Here is a 21000-nt window from a genome sequence, read left to right on the forward strand (position 1 = left end):
ATAAAATGCAAAATCAAAGCCAGTCCATACAACACACTGTTTGTCCAGGACAGCAACCCTAAAGTCACTGTTTAAATATATGTACCCCGCAATTGATGGATAATGGTTAGAGTGTCGGACTAGGACCAGGGAGAACCAGGTTCAAATCCCGGGCTCTACCATGGAAGCTTGTTGGATGACCTTGGGCCAGCCACGCGCTCTCAGCCTAAACTACCTCACAGGATTGTTGTGAGGATAAAAAGGAGGAGGGGAAGAACCAAATGAGCCACTCTGGGTCCCCACTGGGGAGAGTATCTCAGCATAAATACAATAAATGCCATCAAGAATACGATGGCCGCACCTCCCGTGATCAGTATTTGTTTAAAACATTTATTAGCCACTGTTCTTCCTTACGGAGGTCAAGGCAGCTTACAATATAAATTAAATAAAAGTACATAAAAATACATAAAATCAAAAGGGAAGATATGATAGAGGTCTATAAAACTATGCATGGTGTGGACAGAGCGGACAAGGAGAAAATTTTCTCGCTCTCTCATCTGCTGTAGATGGAGGGTGAGAGATTAAAAACAGATTAAAGGAAGTATTTCTTCACACAACACAGAGTTAAATTGTGGAACTCCCTGCCCCAGGAAGGCTTTAAGAGGGGAGTGGACATGTTTATGGAGTAGGGCTATTCATGGCTACTAGTAATAACCGATACAAGTCATGATGCATGCCTATTCTCTCCAGGATCAGAGGAGCATGCCTATTATATTAGATGCTGTGGAACACAGGAAGGATAATGCTGCTGCAGTTGTCTGGTTTTGAGGGCTTCCTAGAGGCACCTGGTTGGCCGCTGAGTGAACAGACCGCTGGACTTGATGGGCCTGGGTCTGATCCAGCATGGCCTTTCTTATGTTCTTATGTTAAAACTGTAACAGCCCAGTTTAGGACCGCTTTAACCAAAATCAATCCTAAATACAACTTGTCTTCAGTACTAACAGCCTTTATTTTGCCAAAGTAACAAACAGAGTTGGGGGTCCACAGAAATCCAGGCCTGGGTAGATGCAGAAGGAATATTACGAGAGCCAACCCCCCCGGCCTCTAAGATTGTGGCACAAATGCAGGCTTCACCAAAGCGTTAGGGGGCAAGAGGGTGAGGACTGCTCACGGATATCCCCTGCACTCATTTTCAAACATGCAGCGATCTTAGAAAGAGTCAGACCGTCGGTCTCTCGCACACAGCATTGTCTATTCTGGCTGGCGGCAGCTCTCCAAGGCTCCAGACAGGGAAAGGTTTCTGGCTTCGGCAACTTAAGACCCCCTCCCTGGAGAGGCGGGAGACTGACCCCGGGGCCGGCATTCAAAGCACGCTCTTCCTCTGTGCCACAGCCCCTCCCTCCTGTTCCACCTCCAGACAGAACCCTCTTGAAGTTTCATCCTTTCTCTTTGTGAAACGGCAAGCATTTGTATTCCGGCTTGATAAGTCATTTTATACAGTTCCTTGGCCGCTGAGCAGACTTCCAAGCGATCTGAAATTAACTGATCGGAGGTATATGAAGGATTCCGAATCAATCATGTGTGATGGATAAGTATTCTCATAGTTAAAATTATATTGTTTTAAATTATGTCCTTGTTTTACGTTTCTAGTTTTTATAGAGTTTTATGTAGTGTAAAATTGCATGTATTAACCTTCTTGCCATCTTTGCCAGACTACTCCTGAAAGAAATATTTATGCTTGAAGACTCTCGCACCGATAAAGGTAAAAACAGAAGCCTAAAGGGATGTATTTCCTTCACGAGAGCTCAGTCGCCCTCATTAGCAATAATGGAAGTTACGTGTTCAGAAATGTGCCAAAGAAGAACATGGCCAACCCTCCCACCCCTCACCAAAGCTACATCCCTCCTCAAACCTATTAGGAGATGCCACCACATTACTAGACAGAAGAACCAGACACCAAAATCAGCAAGCCCTCGCAAAACTCTAAACTCTGTTCTATGTGTGTGTTAAGTGCCGTCAAGTCGCTTCCGACCCATGGCGACCCTATGAATCAAAGTCCTCCTAAATGTCCTATCTTTGACAGCCTTGCTCAGATCTCACAAACTGAGGGCCTTGGCTTCCTCTGTTGAGTCAATCTATCTCTTGTTGGGTCTTCCTCTTTTCCTGCTGCCCTCAACTTTTCCCAGCATGACTGTCTTTTCCAGTGATTCTTGTCTTCTCATAATGTGACCAAAATACGGCAGCCTCATTTTAGTCATTTTAGTTTCTAGGGTCAGTTCAGGCTTGATTTGATCTAGAACCCACAGATTTGTTGTTGTCTTTTTGGCAGTCCACGGTATCCATAACACTCTCCTCCAACACCACATTTCAAAGAAATCTACTTTCTTCCCATCAGCTTTCACACCCATACATAGTAATAGGGAATACGATGGCATGAATTAACTTGTTCTCCAGGGACACATCCTTACACTTCAGAATCCTTTCTAGCTCCTTCATGTCTGCCCTTCCTAGTCTCAATCTCCTCCTGATTTCTTGGCTGAAGTCTCCCTTTTGGTTGATGATGGAGCCAAGGAATAGAAACGCTGTTCTAGAAAGCATCAAAACAGGACCATGGTTCCTAAGCTGGTCCCAACATGCCATATTTTGTGATGCTCCTGGTAATGTGCCCCAGCCACTTCCTGATCCACATATGTTGCGTTAACACAACAGATAACAGTGCAGACGTACATCTAAAATCCCAATGACAAAGGCTGAGAAGAAAGAAGAGGGACTCATGCTTTCTAGTCTTTTCTCACTCCAGGGAGGAAGTTAGAAGAAGAATAATTGGTTTTTGTATACCGACTTTCTCTACCGCTTAAGGAACAATCAAACCGACTTACAATCACCTTCCCTTCCCCTCCCCACAACAGAAACCTTGTGAGGTAGGTGGGGCTGAGAGATTTTGGAGAGAACTGTGACTAGCCAAGGTCACTTAGCTGGCTTCGTGTGTAGGACAGGGAAACCAACCTGGTTCACCAGATTAGAGTCCTCCACTCATGTGGTGGAGTGGGGAATTGAGCCCGGTTCTCCAGATTAGAATCAGCTGCTCAAAACCACCGCTCAAAACCACTATACCATGCTGGCTCTCAAGAAGAGGGACTTGTGTTTTCTAGTCATTTCTCACTCCAGGGAGGAAATTATCATTTGGCATTCCCACTGGCGGCAGTAGAAAGCACTGTCTAGCCGCCACCGACTTATGGCAACGCCGTATTATCTCGGGAATGTGCTAACCACCTGGGGCAGGTACTCTGCCAGGCCCAAACGCCCCAGCCACCCTCAGACCCCAGAAGAACACTGGGCCGTGCCTCTCTGCAAATCAGTCCAGCATGGAATTACTAGGTTCATATAATCATAGAGCTGGAAGGGGCCATACAGGCCATCTAGTCCAACCCCCTTGCTTAATGCAGAATCAGCCTAGAGCATCCCTGGCAAGTGTTTGTCCAGCCACTGCTTGAAGACTACCAGGGAGGGGGAGCCCACCACCTCCCTAGATGGCCGACTCCATTGTCAAGCAACTCTTACTGTAAAACATTTTTTTCCTAATATCCAGTTGGTACCACTCTGCCCACAATTTAAACCCATTATTGTGAGTCCTATCCTCTGCTGCCAACAGGAACAGCTGCCTGCCCTCCTCTAAGTGACAGCCCTTCGGATACTTCAAGAGAGCAATCATGTCCCCACTCAACCTCCTCTTCTCCAGACAAAACATTCCCAACTCCCTCAGCCTTTCCTCGCAGGGCTTGGTCTCCAGGCCCCTGATCATCCTCTTCGCTCTCCTCTGCACCCGCTCCATTCTGTCCAAATCCTTTTTGAAGTGAGGCCTCCAGAACTGCACACAGTACTCCAGGTGCGGCCTGACCAATGCAGAGTACAGCGGAACTATGACATCTTGCGATTTGGATGTTATGCCTCTGTTGATGCCCCCCAAGATCACATGAGCTTTTTTTGTCGCTGCATCACACTGGCTGCTCATATTAAACTTACGGGCCACCCATACCCCAAGATCTTGTTCACACACACACTGCTGAAGCAAGTTTAAGAGAGAAAGGCGGGAGGGGGAGCCATCTCTCTTTTACAAATGCACCAAATTCCGTGCCGTTTTTTTTTTAAGTTGACAAATATCTATTTCACAGCAAAGCAACATCCTGGGAACAGCTGGGTGACAGTTTCCAGCTCAAATGAGCCAGAAGCGCACGCTGGCAAGCCCCCTCCGATTGCTTCTGAATGGCAGCGAATGGAGATTTATGCCCCGCTATAAATTAGGACAATCATTTCTCTCTGGTTTGCTTTTCATTCCAGACAGAGAACTCTGGGCTTTACTTTCCTCCTCCTCTTTAAGTTTTTAAGAAAAAAAGGATATCTTCCCTTTCTTTGATGATGAGCTCGTTCTGCTCCTCCAGTTGTCTGATCTTCTTCTCGAAGGACTCCTGTTCAGCTTTCAGCCGCTCCTCCGTCACCTCTTTCTCTTCGCTCACCCTGAAAGAGGGGAAGAACAAACAACCATCAGATCGAGCCTTCTGATCCGGGCCAGCCCTAGGCAAGGAGCTGTTTCCCTCCGCCCCCAAGCACAACCCAAGGCAGGGTATGGAATTGCCGCTGGTCCTTCCCTTCACTTACACGGCATCTTTAATTTGCAGGGCAAGGGATGGAAGGCTTCCGACCACATCATGTGAGATGGGCCAACAGGGGCTGCCATTTTTCCACCAGGAAGCTACTGCGACATCTTGCCAAAGGGCAAACGCAAATCTGAGAACTAACGCAGGCAAAAGAACTAAAGCACACAACGGGGCTGGACCACTTCAGACAGCAACTGTGGGTCAAGTGTTTGACGGATTCCCTCACATAAAATATTCCAACACTGACGAAAACAGAACATCACAGGGAGGAAGCTCCAGGCCGGCTTGTTCTGCATGAATCAAGGGTTTATTTTCCTTTTATGTGGAAGAATATACAGTCCCTCATTTTCAAGCTGCATAAGAACATCAGAAAAGCCCTGCTGGATCAGACCAAGGCCCATCAAGTCAAGCAGTCAGTTCACACAGTGGCCAATTAGGTGCCTCTAGGAAGCCCACAAACAAGACGACTGCGGCAGCACCGTCCTGCCTGGTCCCACAGCTCCTAATATATTTGGCATGCTCCTCTGATCCTGGAGAGAATAGGTATGCATCATGACTAGTATCCATTTTTACTAGTAGCCAAGAATACTCCTCTCCTCCATGAACATGTCCACTCCCCTCTTAAAGCCTCCCAAGTTGGCAGCCATCATCACATCCTGGGGCAGGGAGTTCCACAGTTTAAGTAGGCACTGTGTGAAGAAATACTTCCATTTATCAGTTTTGAATGTCCCACCCTCCAGCTTCAGCAGATAACCCTACGTTCTGGTATTATGAGGAAGGGAGAAAAGCTTCTCCCTGTCCCCTCTCTCCAAACCATGCATAATTTTATAAACCTCTCTCATGTCTCCCTTTAACGGTCTTCTTTCCAGGCTAAACAGCCGTAAGCGTTTTAACCGCCCCTCATAGGGCGGTTGCTGAAGCCTCTTGATCATTTTGGTTGCTCTTTTCTGCACCTTCTCAAGCTCTGCAATATCCTTTTTGAGGTGTGGTGACCAGAACTGTACACAGTATCCCAAGTGTGGTCTCGCCATAGATGTGTACAAGGGCTGTATGATAGCAGCAGTTTTATTCTCTATTCCTCATCTAATTATGGCCAGCATGGAATTTGCCTTTTTCACAGCAGCCGCACACTGTGCAACAGCCCAGCCCCAAAATACACACAACTCCATAGATGTTCTGCTTGTTTACTTTAGTCTCCGCTGTGCGGCTGGGCTTTCCAGCAACCCGGACTGGTACAAAAAGCTTCCCCGGTGCAGTTCTGCGGCCTCCGCCGCGCCCATCGACCTCTTACGGCACATGGATGTGCACTGCGTTGCCCCTCAGGCAACCGAGCAACTCAAAGGTCTGACGAACCCCCCCCCCCCGGGCAGGAGGGGACGGGAGCCCTCGCGAAGAAGATAAGCCACCAAAAGATACAATTACCCACAGGTGACCAAAACGATGGCAGGGGAAATGGATACACACGCTTTGTCAGATTATGTCGGATTTATGTCAAGGCCTGTTCAAGACCGGGAGGAGATTACCGGGTGCTTTAGTGCTTTGTGCCTCCTGGCGGAAATGCCAAAAATGATTTCTGGGTCTGTCGGGAAAGGGATCTCTCGGAGCCGAACTAAAACTTAGGCTCAGCTGCGGCATTGCTTTTAACCTCTTACGGCGCTTCCCCATCTGGCAGCCTTCACCACTTCTCCTTGTCGGGTTTATACAACATAATTCAACAGCCCCCACGGCACTTTTCAGGGGAGAAACACAAAATGGAACATCCTTCTTCACGAGTACAAAAAAAGAGCCCCGCTGGATCAGTCCATCTAGTGCAGCATCCTGTCTCACACAGTGGCCTGCATTAAGCAGGGAGTTGGACTAGTTGGCCTTTACGGCCCCTTCCAACTCTATGAGTCTATGATTCTACAAGAGCGGCAGACTCTAATCTGGAGAACCGGGTTTGATTCCCCTCTCCTCCACATGAGCGGCGTACTCTAATCTGGTGAGCTGGGTTCAGTTTCCCCCTCCTCCACATGAAGCCTGCTGGGTGACCTTGGGCTAGTCCCAGCTCTCTCAGAGCTCTCTCAGCCCCACCTACCTCACAAGGTGCCTGTTGTTGGGGGAGGACGGGAATGCTGCCTCTTTCAGACTCCCCTGAGGCAGAGAAAAGCAGGGTATAAAAACCTACTCCTCTTCTTCCAGTGAGGTAGATATAGGACAAGAGAGTTGACTTGACCAGGGCCATTCAGCGAGTTTCATAGCAGAGTGGAGATCTGAACTCTGGTCTCCCAGATCCTAGGCTGACAATAAACTGCTACACCCCTACTATCACTCGCAGCCTTTGATTAGAGGTCTTGGGTTGTCTGAAGGTGCCAGAAAAGTTTTATAGCGTAACAGCCAATCCTCAGTTTTTCCTATCCTTAGCCTGTGTGTGTTAAGTGCCGTCAAGTTGCTTCCGACTCATGGCGACCCTATGAATCAATATCCTCCAAAACATCCTATCCTTAACAGCCTTGGTCAGGTCTTGCAAACTGAGGGCTGTGTCTTCCTTGATGGAGTCAATCCACCTCTTGTTGGGTCTTCCTCTTTTCCTGCTGCCTTCAACTTTTCCTAGCATGACTGTCTTTTCCAGTGAGTCTTGTCTTCTCATGATGTGACCAAAATACGATAGCCTCAGTTTAGTCATTTTAGCTTCTAGGGTCAGTTCAGGTTGATGTGATCTATAACCCACTGATTTGTTGTTGTTTTTTGCCAGCCCACGGTATCCGTAACACTCTCCTCCAACCCCACATTTCAAAGGTATCTACCCTTAGCCTAAGAAACCTAAATATGTCCCCCAGGCTGATATGCACGAACGATGCTTCGTCGCAACACGGTCACTTCGCTCTCTCTTCTGGGAGGAAGCGCGAAGGCACCAGTCCCCCAACCGTGGTTTTCAAACGGCCCCAAACCCTTCCACCTTTCCCAAATGGAGAGGAAAATTATGGCGAGTTTTAGAAGAGGGAATGAGGTGAGGGAAACGAAAAGCTTAACTCCCCCTATTAGGCTGAAGAGATCTTTTTAAATTACGCCCATTAAAAATATGATTAGGTTTAAAAATAAAAAAGAGAACTAAGTATCAGAGAGAGCATTACGCTGATTTTACCTTTCGGAATTAATGTTGCTGCAAACTCTCTATTTTTCTTCCAAGAAATGTTAGAGGGGAATATCAAGCTGCCGTTGGGCGGGGGGGAGGAGGAATCACAGCATCCAAGACTTAAAAGAGAAGCGGGCTCTAGGCCGCAATGGCTTACACTGAAATAAAAAACTTTCAGTCTTTAACGTACCCCTAGGTTCCTATTTATTTTTGCCGCAACAGACTAACACAGATGTCCTCCAGAATTATTCTCAGTTAGTACGCAGCCACCAGGAGAAGGGAAGGAGGAAAAAAAGTTCTATGGCTTGGGGTGGGGAAAGATTGTAAGCAATTTCATTTTCTTTTTTTTAAAAAAATGGTTTAAAACAAAACCTGAATTTAATGTTAAAGCCTACATTTACAATCCCTTAAAAATGAACTGAGAGTCAGTATGGTGTATCGATTAATATCAGGCTAAGACCCGGGAGATCCGGGTTCGAATCCTGACTATGCTACAGAAGCTTGCTGGGTGGCCTTGGGCCAGCCTCACATGTTTGGCCTAGCCTACCTCGCAGGGTTGCCATGAGGATAAAATGGAGGAGAGGAGAACAACGGATGCCACCTCCCCTCCCCTTCGCTGGATAAAGTAAATGAAGAAAGGCTGGTTTTCCTCATAAGAAAGTTCGGGGGGCGAAATCGGGTTTTCCTCAGAAGTGATGTCATGTCACATGCGACACCAGCAATTTCTAAAAGATTTTATTCTGCCGTCCAACGGAGCAGCGATAGGAAGAGCAGGTTGATACCTGGAGGTCTCCCGCCTTCACAGGAGATAGGGAAACCTTGGATGGACCCCTCACCAAGATGATCTGGGTCCAGCTGTCACCCCACTAGCTGAGCTACGCAACACATTCCAAAGGGGACGTGGCTCAGTGGAAGAGCATCTGCATGGCATGCAGAAGGTCCCAGGTTCAATCCCCGGCATCTCTAGTTAAAGGGACTAGGCAGGTAGGTGATGTGAAAGACCCCTGCCTAAGACCCTGGAGAGCTGCTGCCGGTCACAGTAGACAATACTGACTTTGATGGACCAAGGGTCTGATTCAGTATAAGGCAGGATAATGCTGCTGCAGTCGCCTTCAAACAATGAAATGAAACACTAAAAATAAATTAAAACAGAGCACACATTTACGTTCTCCCTAAGTTAAGCGTGAAAAGAGAAATACTGGCTTGCCCAACAGCTAATCAGCCTGTGCTGCTGGTAAGTCCTCGACACTTGCAGCTTAAACTGATGGTTACACCTGCAGGTTAACTCAATGGAAACTGCCTGTTTCTCCCATAGCACTGATTTATAATTAATTGTGCAGATGACCAAAACCGTACCCTTCCAACAAGGACTTGCCTCGCCTAGCGTCTTCACACATGCCCCGAGAGCGCCATCCGAAATTTTCTTAGAAGGAACAGTCTGCGCTGCACGTGACCTGCATCACTAGCAGTGTTGGATTAAGCACCTAAGTTGCGTTTGGGTTAAATTTAGCTGCAAACAGTTTGCTATTTGGGCTATTTTAGCAGTTACGCATAATTGTTCGAGAATACATGAATTTCAAAACGGGGAAATTTGATTCAAAATTGGTCTCTTGCAATTCAGATCACCATAATTTAAAATCAATCCACTCCAAGAGGTATTTTTCATATGCACATAGAATCTCATGTGCAGCAGGGGAGGGGGTGCGGGGGGTGCTATTAAACGGTGTCCGTACACATCACCTAAGGACCCAAAAAAAACTATCCTATTACAATTTTTTAAATTAATAATTTATTGTAGCATTAAAAAGCAAAAAAAAACATCCAAACATCAACCAGTACATATAGAACATATAAAATATATAATATTTCCGAGCAAGCAGTCCTTTTTATGGATCTCTACCATCTGAGTGTAGACTTTTAAGTATATTTTCCATTCTGGAAGTTGTAAGATTCCATACTTCTTCTAAATCCTCAATGCTTTTATCATTTTGATAATAAAGTCAATCTAATCAAAACATGGGTCTCTTTTATTTTACCAAACCAACTAATTAAATCCAGTGAGTTTTTCCCTTTCCAACAACATCTAGCAAAATTTACTCTTGCTATTGCTAACATGTGGAGGACTAGATCGAGATGTTTCTTATGCACGGTCAGTAAACAATTTAATAAAATCGTTTCTGGTTTCTTAGGTATATCAGTTTCCAGACCTTTGGATATAATATTAATCACTTTTTCCCCAATACCTATTACTGTTTTTAAGGGGTCACTCTTGAGCCCCTCATCTGTGAGTATTTAAATACACAACAGGGCTCAAATCCCCCCATTCCTCCCCTCGCAGACACAAAATCTAAGATCCACCCAGAAAAGAGAATCCTTCTGATAATAATATATGAAGTGAAAATAGGAAGAGGAGGGAGGGAGGGAAAGAGCCAGGAGCGCCCTCTAGTGGACCAAACATCAGACTTGTCATCCTGGACAAGCATCCGGTCCAGCAGAAGACTTCACCCCAGACAATTCTCAGCCAAACGCCACAGGAAACAGACAACGGGGACACTGTTTCAGAGATATAATGGAGACTGAAAAGAAGAACGTGACACCGAATTGCAGCAGACTCGTGGCCAACCCTGTCCACAGGGCCTTCCAGGCTTAACTCTGCTCTGGCTAGACCTCACCTAGAGTACTGTCTTCAGTTTGGGGCACTGCAATTTAAGGATGTAGAACAGCTGGAACATGTCCAGAGGAGGGCAACAAAGATGGTGAGGGGTCTGGAGACCAGGTCCTCTGAGGAAAGGTTGAAAGAGCTGGGTATGTTTAGCCTGAAGAGGAGAAGACTGAGAGGGGACATGATAACCATCTTCAAGTACTTGAAGGGCTGTCATATCGAGGAGGGTACTGAGTTGTTTTCTGTTGTCCCAGAAGGTTGGCCCAGAACCAGTGGGTTGAAATTAAATCAAAAAAGTTTCCGTCTGGACATTAGGAAGAATTTTCTAACAGAGCGGTTCCTCAGTGGAACAGGCTTCCTCGGGAGGTGGTGGGCTCTCCTTCCCTGGAGGTTTTTAAGAAGAGGTTAGATGGCCATCTGTCAACCATGCTGATTCTGTGACCTTAGGCAGATGATGAGAGGGAGGGCATATTGGCCATCTTCTGGGCATGAAGTATGGCTCACTAGGAGTGTGGGGGGGATGTAGTTGTGAATTTCCTGCATTGTGCAGGGGGTTGGACTAGATGACCCTGGTGGTCCCTTCCAACTCTATGATTCTATGAGATGAGCACAGGCGGTTTGCCATTGCCTTCTTCCGCGCAGCAACCCCCGTCTTCCCTGGTGGTTTTCCTGCCCAAGTACTAACCGTGACCAACCCTGCTTAGCTTCCAAGCTCTGACAAGATCAGGCTAAGCTGGGTTATTCAGGCTGTTATACTAAAAAGAGCCCGAAAGCAAAAGGAAATGAAAACCTTGATAGTTTGTGACAACACTGCCTGCCAGGGAACTCCTACATCTCTGGTATGAGCCAAAGGAAGGGAGGAAGATGTCTTTGTTTCACTCAAGTTTCAGCAATCAGATAGCAAAAGTTCTAGGACAAGCTGACCAATTTGCACAAGGTGCTGTGTTCGGGAGGGGCCATGGCTCAGGGGCAGAGCATCCGCTTGGCATATAGTCTGTCCCAGGTTCAATCCCCAGCATCTCCAGTTAAAAGGACTAGGCAGGTAGGTGATGTGAAAGACCTCTTCCTGAGACCCTGGAGAGCCGCTGCCAGTTTGAGTAGACAATATTGACCTTGATGGACTAAAGGCCTGATTCATTATAAGGCAGCTTCACACGTGAAAGAGGCTGTGTGGGGAGGGGATGAAGCTCAGCGGCAGAGCCTCTGCTTGGCATGCAGAAGGTCCCCAGGTTCAATCCCCGACATCGCCAGTTCAAGGGACTAGGCAAGTAGGTGATAGGAAAGACCTCAGCCTGAGACCCTGGACAGCAGCTGCCGGTCTGAGTAGAGAATACTGATCTTGATGGACCAATGTTGTGATTCAGTAGAAGGCTGCTTTATGTGTTCATGTGTTTATTAAGGGAGAGGCTGTGGCTCAGTGGTAGAGTCTTTGCTTGGCATGCAGAAGGTCTCAGGTTCAATCCCCGGCATCTCCAGTTAAAGGGATGAGGCAGGTAGGTTGTGTGAAAGACTGGAGAGCCCCTGGAGAGCTGCTGTCAGTCTGAGTAGACAATACTGAATTTGATGGACCAAGGGTCTGATTCAGTATAAGGCAGCTTCATGTGTTTGTGTGTGTTTATGTGAACACCTTAGTCTTCATTCACTGCTCTTGCCAGACCCTACTGAGAACTTGGAAATTTTAAGTAGAGACGGAGGTGCTAAAAAGTGACGCAAAGCACCAGTGGTAGGGGGCCGTTGCAATATCTGGATGAAGGGCAGGGGGCTAGAGAAGCGTGTGCAACATTCCATGGTGCTTCCTCCAAATGCTGGACTTACAACCCAATTCCCACCTTTCTTATTCCGACAGATTCTGGTTCATTTATTTGCAGCCTGCTTTTCCCACAGTGGCCCAAGGTAGATTACACCGCGCAAAAACAAGGCAGTCAAACAGCAGGCGACGTCTAGCAAGCAACGCCGCAAAGTAGGGCTGGAAAAATAGGGAACGGCATGAAGAAGTGGGAGGCATAAAACTGAGGCAATTTCACACTGCAAAGCTGTAAGAGCGAGAAATCGTGAGTTTTCACTGTCAAACGAAGGTTCTCTGGGCTCTGCATGTGCAAGGACCCTTGACCAGGGTTTCCAAACATGTGGGTCAGGACCCAAAAGTGGGTCATGAAGCTTCTGAAAGCGGGTCGCGAGCCACCCCTCTCTGAGGGCCGCCCCTTCCCTTTCCACAGCTCTATATTTAACTGGGAAACCAAGATCTGACCCTGGAAAAAGTCACTTCCACATCATACATTAGTTGATAGCTTTTTTTCTTCACTGCATATACATGATGATCAAGTATCACAGAATCAGTTGGAAAGGACCACCAGGGTCATCTAGTCCAAACCCCTGCACAATGCAGGAAATTCACAACTACCTCCACACACACAGTGACCCCTGCTCTATGCCCAGGGGAAGGCAAAAAACCGCCAGGATTTCCTTCCTGACCCCAAAGTGGCATTACCCTGGGCATATAAGAAAGGGCCACGAGAGCCAAACACTGACACAGCCCTTCCTGCCCTCCCTCTCATGATCTGCCCGAGTTCACAGAATCAGCATTGCTGACAGATTGGCCCTCTAGCCTCTGGTTATAAACCTCCAGGTAAGGAGAGCCCACCCCCTCCCCAGAAAGCCTGTTCCACCGAGGAACCGCTCTGTCAGGAAGTTCTTCCTAATGTTTGGTCTAACCTTCAAGGGCAACAGAAAACAACTCCGCTCCATCCTCTATATGACAGCCCATCAAGTACTTGAAGATGTCTAGCAGGGAGTAATGGAGTAGAGGGAGTGATGGAGAAGGAGAGGGTGGAATGTAACCTCCACATGCAAAGGCTGCACAGGTCAGAGTGCCCTTTGCCTGAGCTTCATAGTGGGGGCAGCTGCATCCTTTGCGTGATGTTCATAGGTTTCTCAAATCCATCTGGTTAGCCAGATGAAAATGGAACACATGAACACACATGAAGCTGCCGTATACTGAATCAGACCCTTGGTCCATCAAAGTCAGCAGTGTCTACTCAGGCCAGCAGCGGCTCCCCAGGGTCTCAGGCTGAGGTCTTTCCCATCACCTCCTTGCCTAGTCCCTTTAACTGGAGATGCCGTGGACTGAACCTGGGACCTTCTGCACACCAAGCAGATGCTCTACCACTGAGCCACGGCCCCTCCCTGGAATACTGAACTAGATGGGTGCCAGGGTCATAGTTTGCCAAGGGTGCCAAAAAACCTGGGGCCAGTCCTGAATAGGTCACCATATCAAGTAAATTTGGACCTGTGGGTCACCGTAATGAAATGGTTGGGAACTGCTGCCCTAGCCAGTCACACTGACAGCCAGTGTAGTATCATGGAAAGAGTGGAGGACTAGGGCCCAAGGCAACCGTGTTTGATTCCCCACTTCCACCATGGAAGATCACTGGATGACCTTGGGCCTGTCACAAACGCCTCATAGGGTTGTTGTGGGAAAATGGAGGAAGGGCGAACAACTAGGGAGAAATGAAGGATATAAACAAATCTATTAGTCACTGAACGCACACACACTCACAAACCCAAAAAAGCAGCTGCACAGAGTTCAGGAGAAAAATTAATAGGGTCGTAGTCCGAAGTAGATATTTAAGGTACCTGCATGGGAATCACTCAACAGGACATAGCTATTCAGGCCACAAGTAACATAATATGGACAATGTCACAAGAAGCCTTCTGCAGAACGTGGTGAAGAACTGGCAGTCTCTCGGTGCAAGCCCGCCTTGGCAATACCTGTGCTACCCACGACGAGCAATAATACCCTTTTAATAAACACGAACACTTACATTTCATAACGTAGTAACTGGAGAATCTCACCCTAAACCTGATGCATTATCCAAGCGGAGTTTAGCCTCACCTTGCGAGCTCCTTAATTAAGTTTGCGATGCGCCTCTTGTCTTCGGGACATAAATCCTTTAGAGAAGCACTCTTCATTCCTCCTTTGTCAGGGACCTGAAAATTAAAATCAGCATTTTAAAAAGCCATCATTAACATGGAACAAGTGTTTCTGAATTGACAATAAAAGTATTTCAAGCACCAGAGACTGCATATTCAGCCCCAGATGAATTAAGAATGGAAGAAAATACAAGTTTCTGAGCATAAGAATCAACCAGCAAGATAATTTCTCAGGTGGTGTGGATTCAACATTAACTTGTCCTTCTCAAGATTAGAGCTCTCACTTTGATTTATTTTTAATCGCACCTCCAGGTATCTTTGGCTCATGTACGTTTGGATGGTAAGAACATAAGAAAGGTCATGCTGGATCAGACCAAGGTCCATCAAGTCCAGCAGTCTGTTCACCCAGGGGCGGACTAGGTGCCTCCAGGAAGCCCACAAGCAAGACGACTGCAGCAACATTATCCTGCCTGTGTTCCACAGCACCTCATATAATAGCCATGCTCCTCGGATACTGGAGAGGATAGGTATGCATCATGACTATTATTCATTAGGAGTAGCAGCCATGGAGAGCCCTCTCCTCCATGAACATGTCCACTCCCCTCTTAAAGCCTTCCAAATTGGCAGCCATCACCACATCCTGGGGCAGGGAGTTCCACAATTTAACTATGCGTTGTGTGGTGTATACATTTCTTCCCTCTCCTAGGGTTGCTATGCAGAGGCGGTCAACAGCAAACCATCTCTGTTCATCTCTTGCCTCAAAACCCTACCGGGTCGCCATAAATTGGCTGCGACTTGACAGCATGGTGTAGTGGTTAAGAGCGGTGGTTTGGAGTGGTGGAGTCTGTTCTGGAGGACCGGGTTTGATTCCCCACTCCACCACGTGAGCGGCGGAGGCTAATCTGGTGAACTGGATTCGTTTCCCTGTTCCTACACACAAAGCCAGCTGGGTGACCTTGGGCTAGTCCCAGGTCTCTCAGCCCCACCTACCTCACAGGGTGTCTGTTGTGGGGAGGGGAAAGGAAGGCGATTGTGGTGTGAGCTCCGAAATATTCACAGCAGCTGTGGCCACATGTTATACGGCGTCCTCCCCCTCACCCCTCCGCTTCATAATTGTGCAGGGAGACTGAAAACCTTTAGGCCATGGGAGCAGCCCTGAGGCAAGCAAAGGTATGGAGCAACCAAACAAATCACCACTTGGTTTACCAGGCAGCTTCCATTCTGTCCACCAGAGGGGGCTGCAAGATATGCATCCGTCCTGCGAGCCGGTCTCTGCTCTTTCTCTCCATCTACGCAGCAATTAAGCCTTATATTTTCACAGCAAGCAGGACGCTGTGCCTCCAAGTTCAAGGTCAAAGTCTCCCATTTAGACACTGCTTAGCCTTCTGCACCATAACAGAGAGCCAGCGTGGTGTAAGTGGTTAAGAGCGGTGGTTTGGAGCGATGGACACTAATCTGGAGAACCGGGTTCGATTCCCCACTCCTCCACATGAGTGGCGGAGGCTAATCTGGTGAACTGGATTGCTTTCCCCACTCCTACACATGAAACCAGCTGGGTTGCCTTGGGCTAGTCATAGCTCTCTCAGCCCCACCTGCCTCACAGGGTGTCTGTTGTGGGGAAGGGAAGGTGATTGTAAGCCGGTTTGATTCTCCCTTAAGTGGCAGAGAAAGTCGGCATATAAAAACCAACTCTTCACAGAATCATAGAGATGGAAGGAACCACCAAGGTCATCTAGTCCAACCCCCTGCACAATGCAGGAAATTCACAACTACCACACCCCCACACCCCCATGCCCAGAAGATGGCCAAGGTGCCCTCCCTTTCATGATCTGCCTATCATAGAATCAGCATTACTGACAGATTGCCATCTAACCTCCTCTTAAAAACCTCCAGGGAAGCTCACCACATCCTGAGGCAGCCTGTTCCACTGAGGAACCGCTTTGACTGTTAGAAAATTCTTCCTAATGTCTAGATGGAAACTCTTTTGATTTAATTTCAACCCATTGGTTCTGGTCCCACCTTCTGGGGCAACAGAAAACAACTCAGCACCCTCCTCTATATGACAGCCCTTCATATAGAGGAAGGTGCCAAGTTGTTTTCTGTTGCCCCAGAAGATCGGACCAGAACCAACGGGTTGAAATTAAATCAAAAGAGTTTCCGTCTAGACATTCTTCTTCATATTGGCAGCTGAACAATGCAGTAACACAACAAAAGCAACAGGCTTATTTCTGATTAACTACCAAACTCGCTTTAAGCAACATGAACTCCAACCACCAGTCCACCGACACCCAACAGTGTCCTCTGACAGGCATGTGACCCAGGGGAGGGGTATAAGTCTAAAATAAAGCAAAGAAAGTAAAGTAACGCAAAAACTTCTTTACATAACGAGTTATTAAAATGTGGAATTCGCTGCCAGACAATGTAGTGATGATCACAGGCGTAGACGGCTTGAAAAGAGGATTAGACAGATTCATGGAGGAGAGGTCACTTGGTGGCTGCTAGCCATGGTGACTAAAGGGAACCTCCATGTTCAGAGGCGGTCAACCTTTCAATCCCAGTGCCAGGAGTCAACATAAGTCTCTGTTGTTGGACCTCCAGAAAAACTGGCTGGCCACTGTGTGAGACAGGATGCCGGGCTCGAGGTACCACCGGTCTGATCCAGCAGGGCTCTTCTGGTGTTTTTAGGAAGGCCTCAGCCTCTATGCCCTGTTGCTTGCCCTCCAGAAAAACTGGTTGGCCACCGTGTGAGATGGGATGCTGGACTAGACGGACCCCTGGTTTGATCCAGCAGAGCTCTTTAGATGTTCTTAATACTTGCTACCTAAGACCCTTTTAACTGGAGAAGCAGGGACTGAATCCAGCAGGTATCAATAAGAGTAAATTGCATTTACAGTTGACAACAGAGGTATTCAGATATTATTGGGGGGGGGTGACCAAAATTAATGGGCAGATGATAGGCCAGGATAACCGACCGATGGACTTTTCGAATGTTTTGCAAGGAATTCCTATGAGCCAGTACAAGCAGGTTTTCTGGAACTGACTGACAGAATCCACAATCCAGGTCCCCACAAAATAAGTGCATACCCCAATCCTCCAACTCTAAAGAGCTGGCTAAATAAAATGTGATATACAGCTAAAGTGTCAAAACAGTGTGAATACATTCAATTAGGGGAGGGGGAGAAGACACTCAAAGCCTTTCTGGATTTATCAACTCCATGAAATCGTGTTTCAACATGAATATTAACTTATGCAGATAATTTTTACCGGAATGAGCTGTCAGAAGTGATAAAAGCCAGAAAAAGAGTCCTTTACGATTTGATACTACCTCACTGACGGCAAACTTTTTTGTTGCTGTTGCACTTCTTCCATTAAAAAGAACCCAGGACCATCTGTGTGCATACCACTGAATCAAGAAAAGTTGGTTGGGGAGGGGCTGTGGCTGCTTGGGGGAGCATGCAGGGGCTCCTTGGTATGCAGAAGGTCCCAGGTTCAATCCCTGGCATCTCCAGTTAAAGGGATCAGGCAAGTAGGTGATGTGAAAGACCTCTGCCTGAGACCCTGGAGAGCTATAGGGAGGGGCCATGGCTCAGTGGCAGAGCCTCTGCTAAGCATACAGAAGGGTCCCAAGTGCAATCCCTGGCATCTCCAGTTAAAGGGACTAGGCAAGTAGGTGATGTGAAAGACCTCTGACTGAGACCCTGGAGAGCCGCTGCCGGTCTGAGTAGACAATACTGACTTTGATGGACCAAGGGTCTGGTTCAGTATAAGGCAGCTTCATGTGTTCATGTGTATACCCCGCTTTTCTCTACCTTTTAAAGAGTCTCAAAGCGGCTTACAATTACCCTCCCTTCCCCCCCCCATAACAGACACCTTGTGAGGTAGGTGGGGCTGAGAGAGTTTGGAGAGAACTGTGACTAACCCAAGGTCACCCAGCAGGCCTCATGTGGAACAGTGGGGAAACCAAGCAGGTTCACCAGATTAAGAGTCTGCAGCTCATGTGGAGAAGTGGGAAATCAAACCCAGCAGTTCTCCAGATTAGACTCCGCCACTCTTAACCACTACACCACGCTGGCTCTCCTCAACCAGCATGTCACGGTATCCCATGTTTCAAGTTTCAAGGGGATCCTCTTCCGCTGATCGAGTGCTTAGACAGAGTAGTACAAAATTCAGACGCAAGTGACTCTCCCCAACATAGCAGTCCAAGGACAAGAGTTATTTCAGCCATTTTGAAATCCCCTCATCCCACACCTCTTAAGTCTTCACACACAATGATATGCCATAAGAACATAAGAAAAGCCCTGCTGGATCAGACCGAGGCCCATCAAGTCCAGCAGTCTGTTCACACAGTGGCCAACCAGGCGCCTCTAGGAAGCCACAAACAAAGACAACTGCAGCAGCACCATCCTGCCTGTGTTCCTCCAAACCCAATATAATAGGCATGCTCCTCTGATACTAGAGAGAATAGGTATGCAGCACGACTAGTATCCATTCTAACTAATAGCCATGAATACCCCTTTCCTCCATGAATATGTCCACTCCCCTCCTAAAGCCCTCCAAGCTGGCAGCCATCACCACATCCTGGGGCAGGGAGTTCCACAATTTAACTACGTGTTGTGTGAAAAAATACTTCCTTTTATCTGTCTTGAATCTCTCACCCTCCAGCTTCAGCAGATGACCCCGTGTTCTAGTATTATGGGAGAGGGAGAAAAACCTCTCCCTATCCACTCTCTCCAAACCATGCATAATTTTATAGACCTCTATCATGTCTCCCCTTAGCCGCCTTCTTTCCAAGCTAAACAGCCCTAACCGTCTTAACCGCTCCCCATAGGACAGTTGCTCTAGTCCCCTAATCATTTTGGTTGCTCTTTTCTGCACCTTCTCAAGCTCTGTAATATCCTATTTTAGGTGTGGTGACCAGAACTGTACACATATTCCAAGTGTGGTCTCACCATAGATCCTGACCACCACCATAGATCCTGACCACCACCTTGTCAGGATTGTTTGGTATCCATGCCTGCCATGAGGTATATAGAATCATAGAGTTGGAAGGGACCACCAGGGTCATCAAGTCCAACCCCCTGCACAATGCAGGAAATTCACAACTACCTCCCCCACCCCGCACCCCTAGTGACCAGAAGATGGCCAAGGTGCCCTCCCTCTCATCATCTGCCTAAGGTCACAGAATCAGCATTGCTGACAGATGGCCATCTAACCTCTTCTTAAAAACCTCCAGGGAAGGAGAGCTCACCACCTCCTGAGGAAGCCTGTTCCACTGAGGAACCACTCTAACTGTTAGAAAATTCTTCCTAATGTCTAGACAGAAACTCGTTTGATTTAATTTCAACCCGTAATGTAGTAATTTATTTGTTTTGGTAACCAGAGTAAAAGATTGGGTTGATGGACATGTAGTCTGAATTGCAGGCGGGAGTTGAGAAAGTGGAGCCGTGTGTGCGTGTAGGGGAGGTTTCTAAGAATGTGCACAGCACTACAGAAGGCTGACCTTTAGGGCACAGATAACACTGAAGGCCTCTGAGAAAAGAGAAACCACCTGGACATGAGGGGGATGGGATCTTGTGCTTGCTATAACCAGAGCCTTTTGGAATGAATGGGCCAGTAGGGTCTTTGTGCTGTACAGAGCTAGGAGATTTTCTGAATATTCCCTGGAATTACAATAAACCATTGGTTACTGCTGAATAACTACTGAGTGCCTGGAATTATTGGAATATTGTTGGGACAAGGAGAAGTCTCACACACCTGCTGCAAATTTACTCTAGGATGCAAATATATTTCCCTCAAGAGCTTGCAGGTTCTATCCAACAGAAACGCGGCACAAGGCAAAACCGTTCATAATGCATGCAAACAAAGGGCTCGTGCCACTCGCACAAACCACATGTGTCTTTCAAAAGCTCATACCCCCCCCCAAATTCTTGTTGGTCTCTAAGGTGCTATTGGACTCAAATTTGGCTATTCTATTAACATCAGAACATAAGGCCCTGCTGGATCAGACCCAGGCCCCATCAAGTCCAGCAGTCTGTTCACACTGTGGCCAACCAGGTGCCTCTAGGAAGCCCACAAGCAAGACGACTGAAGCAGCATTATCCTGCCTGTGTTCCACAGCACCTCATATAACTGGCATGCTCCTCTGATCCTTGAGAGAATAGGGATGCATCATGACTAGTATCCATTTTGACTAGTAGCCATGAATACCCTTCTCCTCCATGAACATGTCCACTCCCCTCTTAAAGCCTTCCAAGTTGGCAGCCATCACCACATCCTGGGGCAGGAAGTTCCACAATTTAATTTTGCATTGTGTGAAGACTTCCTTTTATCAGTTTTCAATCTCTCACCCTCCAGCTTCAGCCGGTGACCCCGCATTCTAGTATTATGAGAGAGGGAGAAAAGATTCTCCCTGTCCCCTCTCTCCATATCATGCATATTTTTATAGACCTCTATCATGTCTCCCCTTAACTGCCTTCTTTCCAACATAAACAGCCCTAAGGGTTTTAACCGCTCTTCATAGGGCAGTAGCTCTAGTCCTCTGATCATCATGGGGAGGGGCCGTGGCTCAGTGGTAGAGCCTCTGGCTTGGCATGCAGAAGGTCCCATGTTCAATCCCCAGCATCTCCAGTTAAAGGAACTAGGCAAGGAGGTGATGTGAA

At 47.4% G+C, this 21000-nt stretch overlaps 1 protein-coding gene across 1 annotated transcript in view; it reads right to left on the minus strand.

Moving 5' to 3' along the window:
* Positions 1-21000, minus strand: part of KIAA1328 (KIAA1328 ortholog) — a 229045-nt gene that overhangs the window by 200462 nt on the left and 7583 nt on the right. Inside the window, exons 4-5 of the mRNA XM_056849086.1 lie at positions 14304-14398; positions 4379-4494 (exon numbers count right to left, since the gene is read on the minus strand). Coding sequence (XP_056705064.1) covers positions 4379-4494; positions 14304-14398 — 211 coding nt within the window. The remainder of the gene's footprint in view (positions 1-4378; positions 4495-14303; positions 14399-21000) is intronic.

Source organism: Euleptes europaea, chromosome 4 (genome assembly GCF_029931775.1).
Source record: "Euleptes europaea isolate rEulEur1 chromosome 4, rEulEur1.hap1, whole genome shotgun sequence".
Classification (NCBI taxonomy): Eukaryota; Metazoa; Chordata; class Lepidosauria; order Squamata; family Sphaerodactylidae; genus Euleptes; species Euleptes europaea.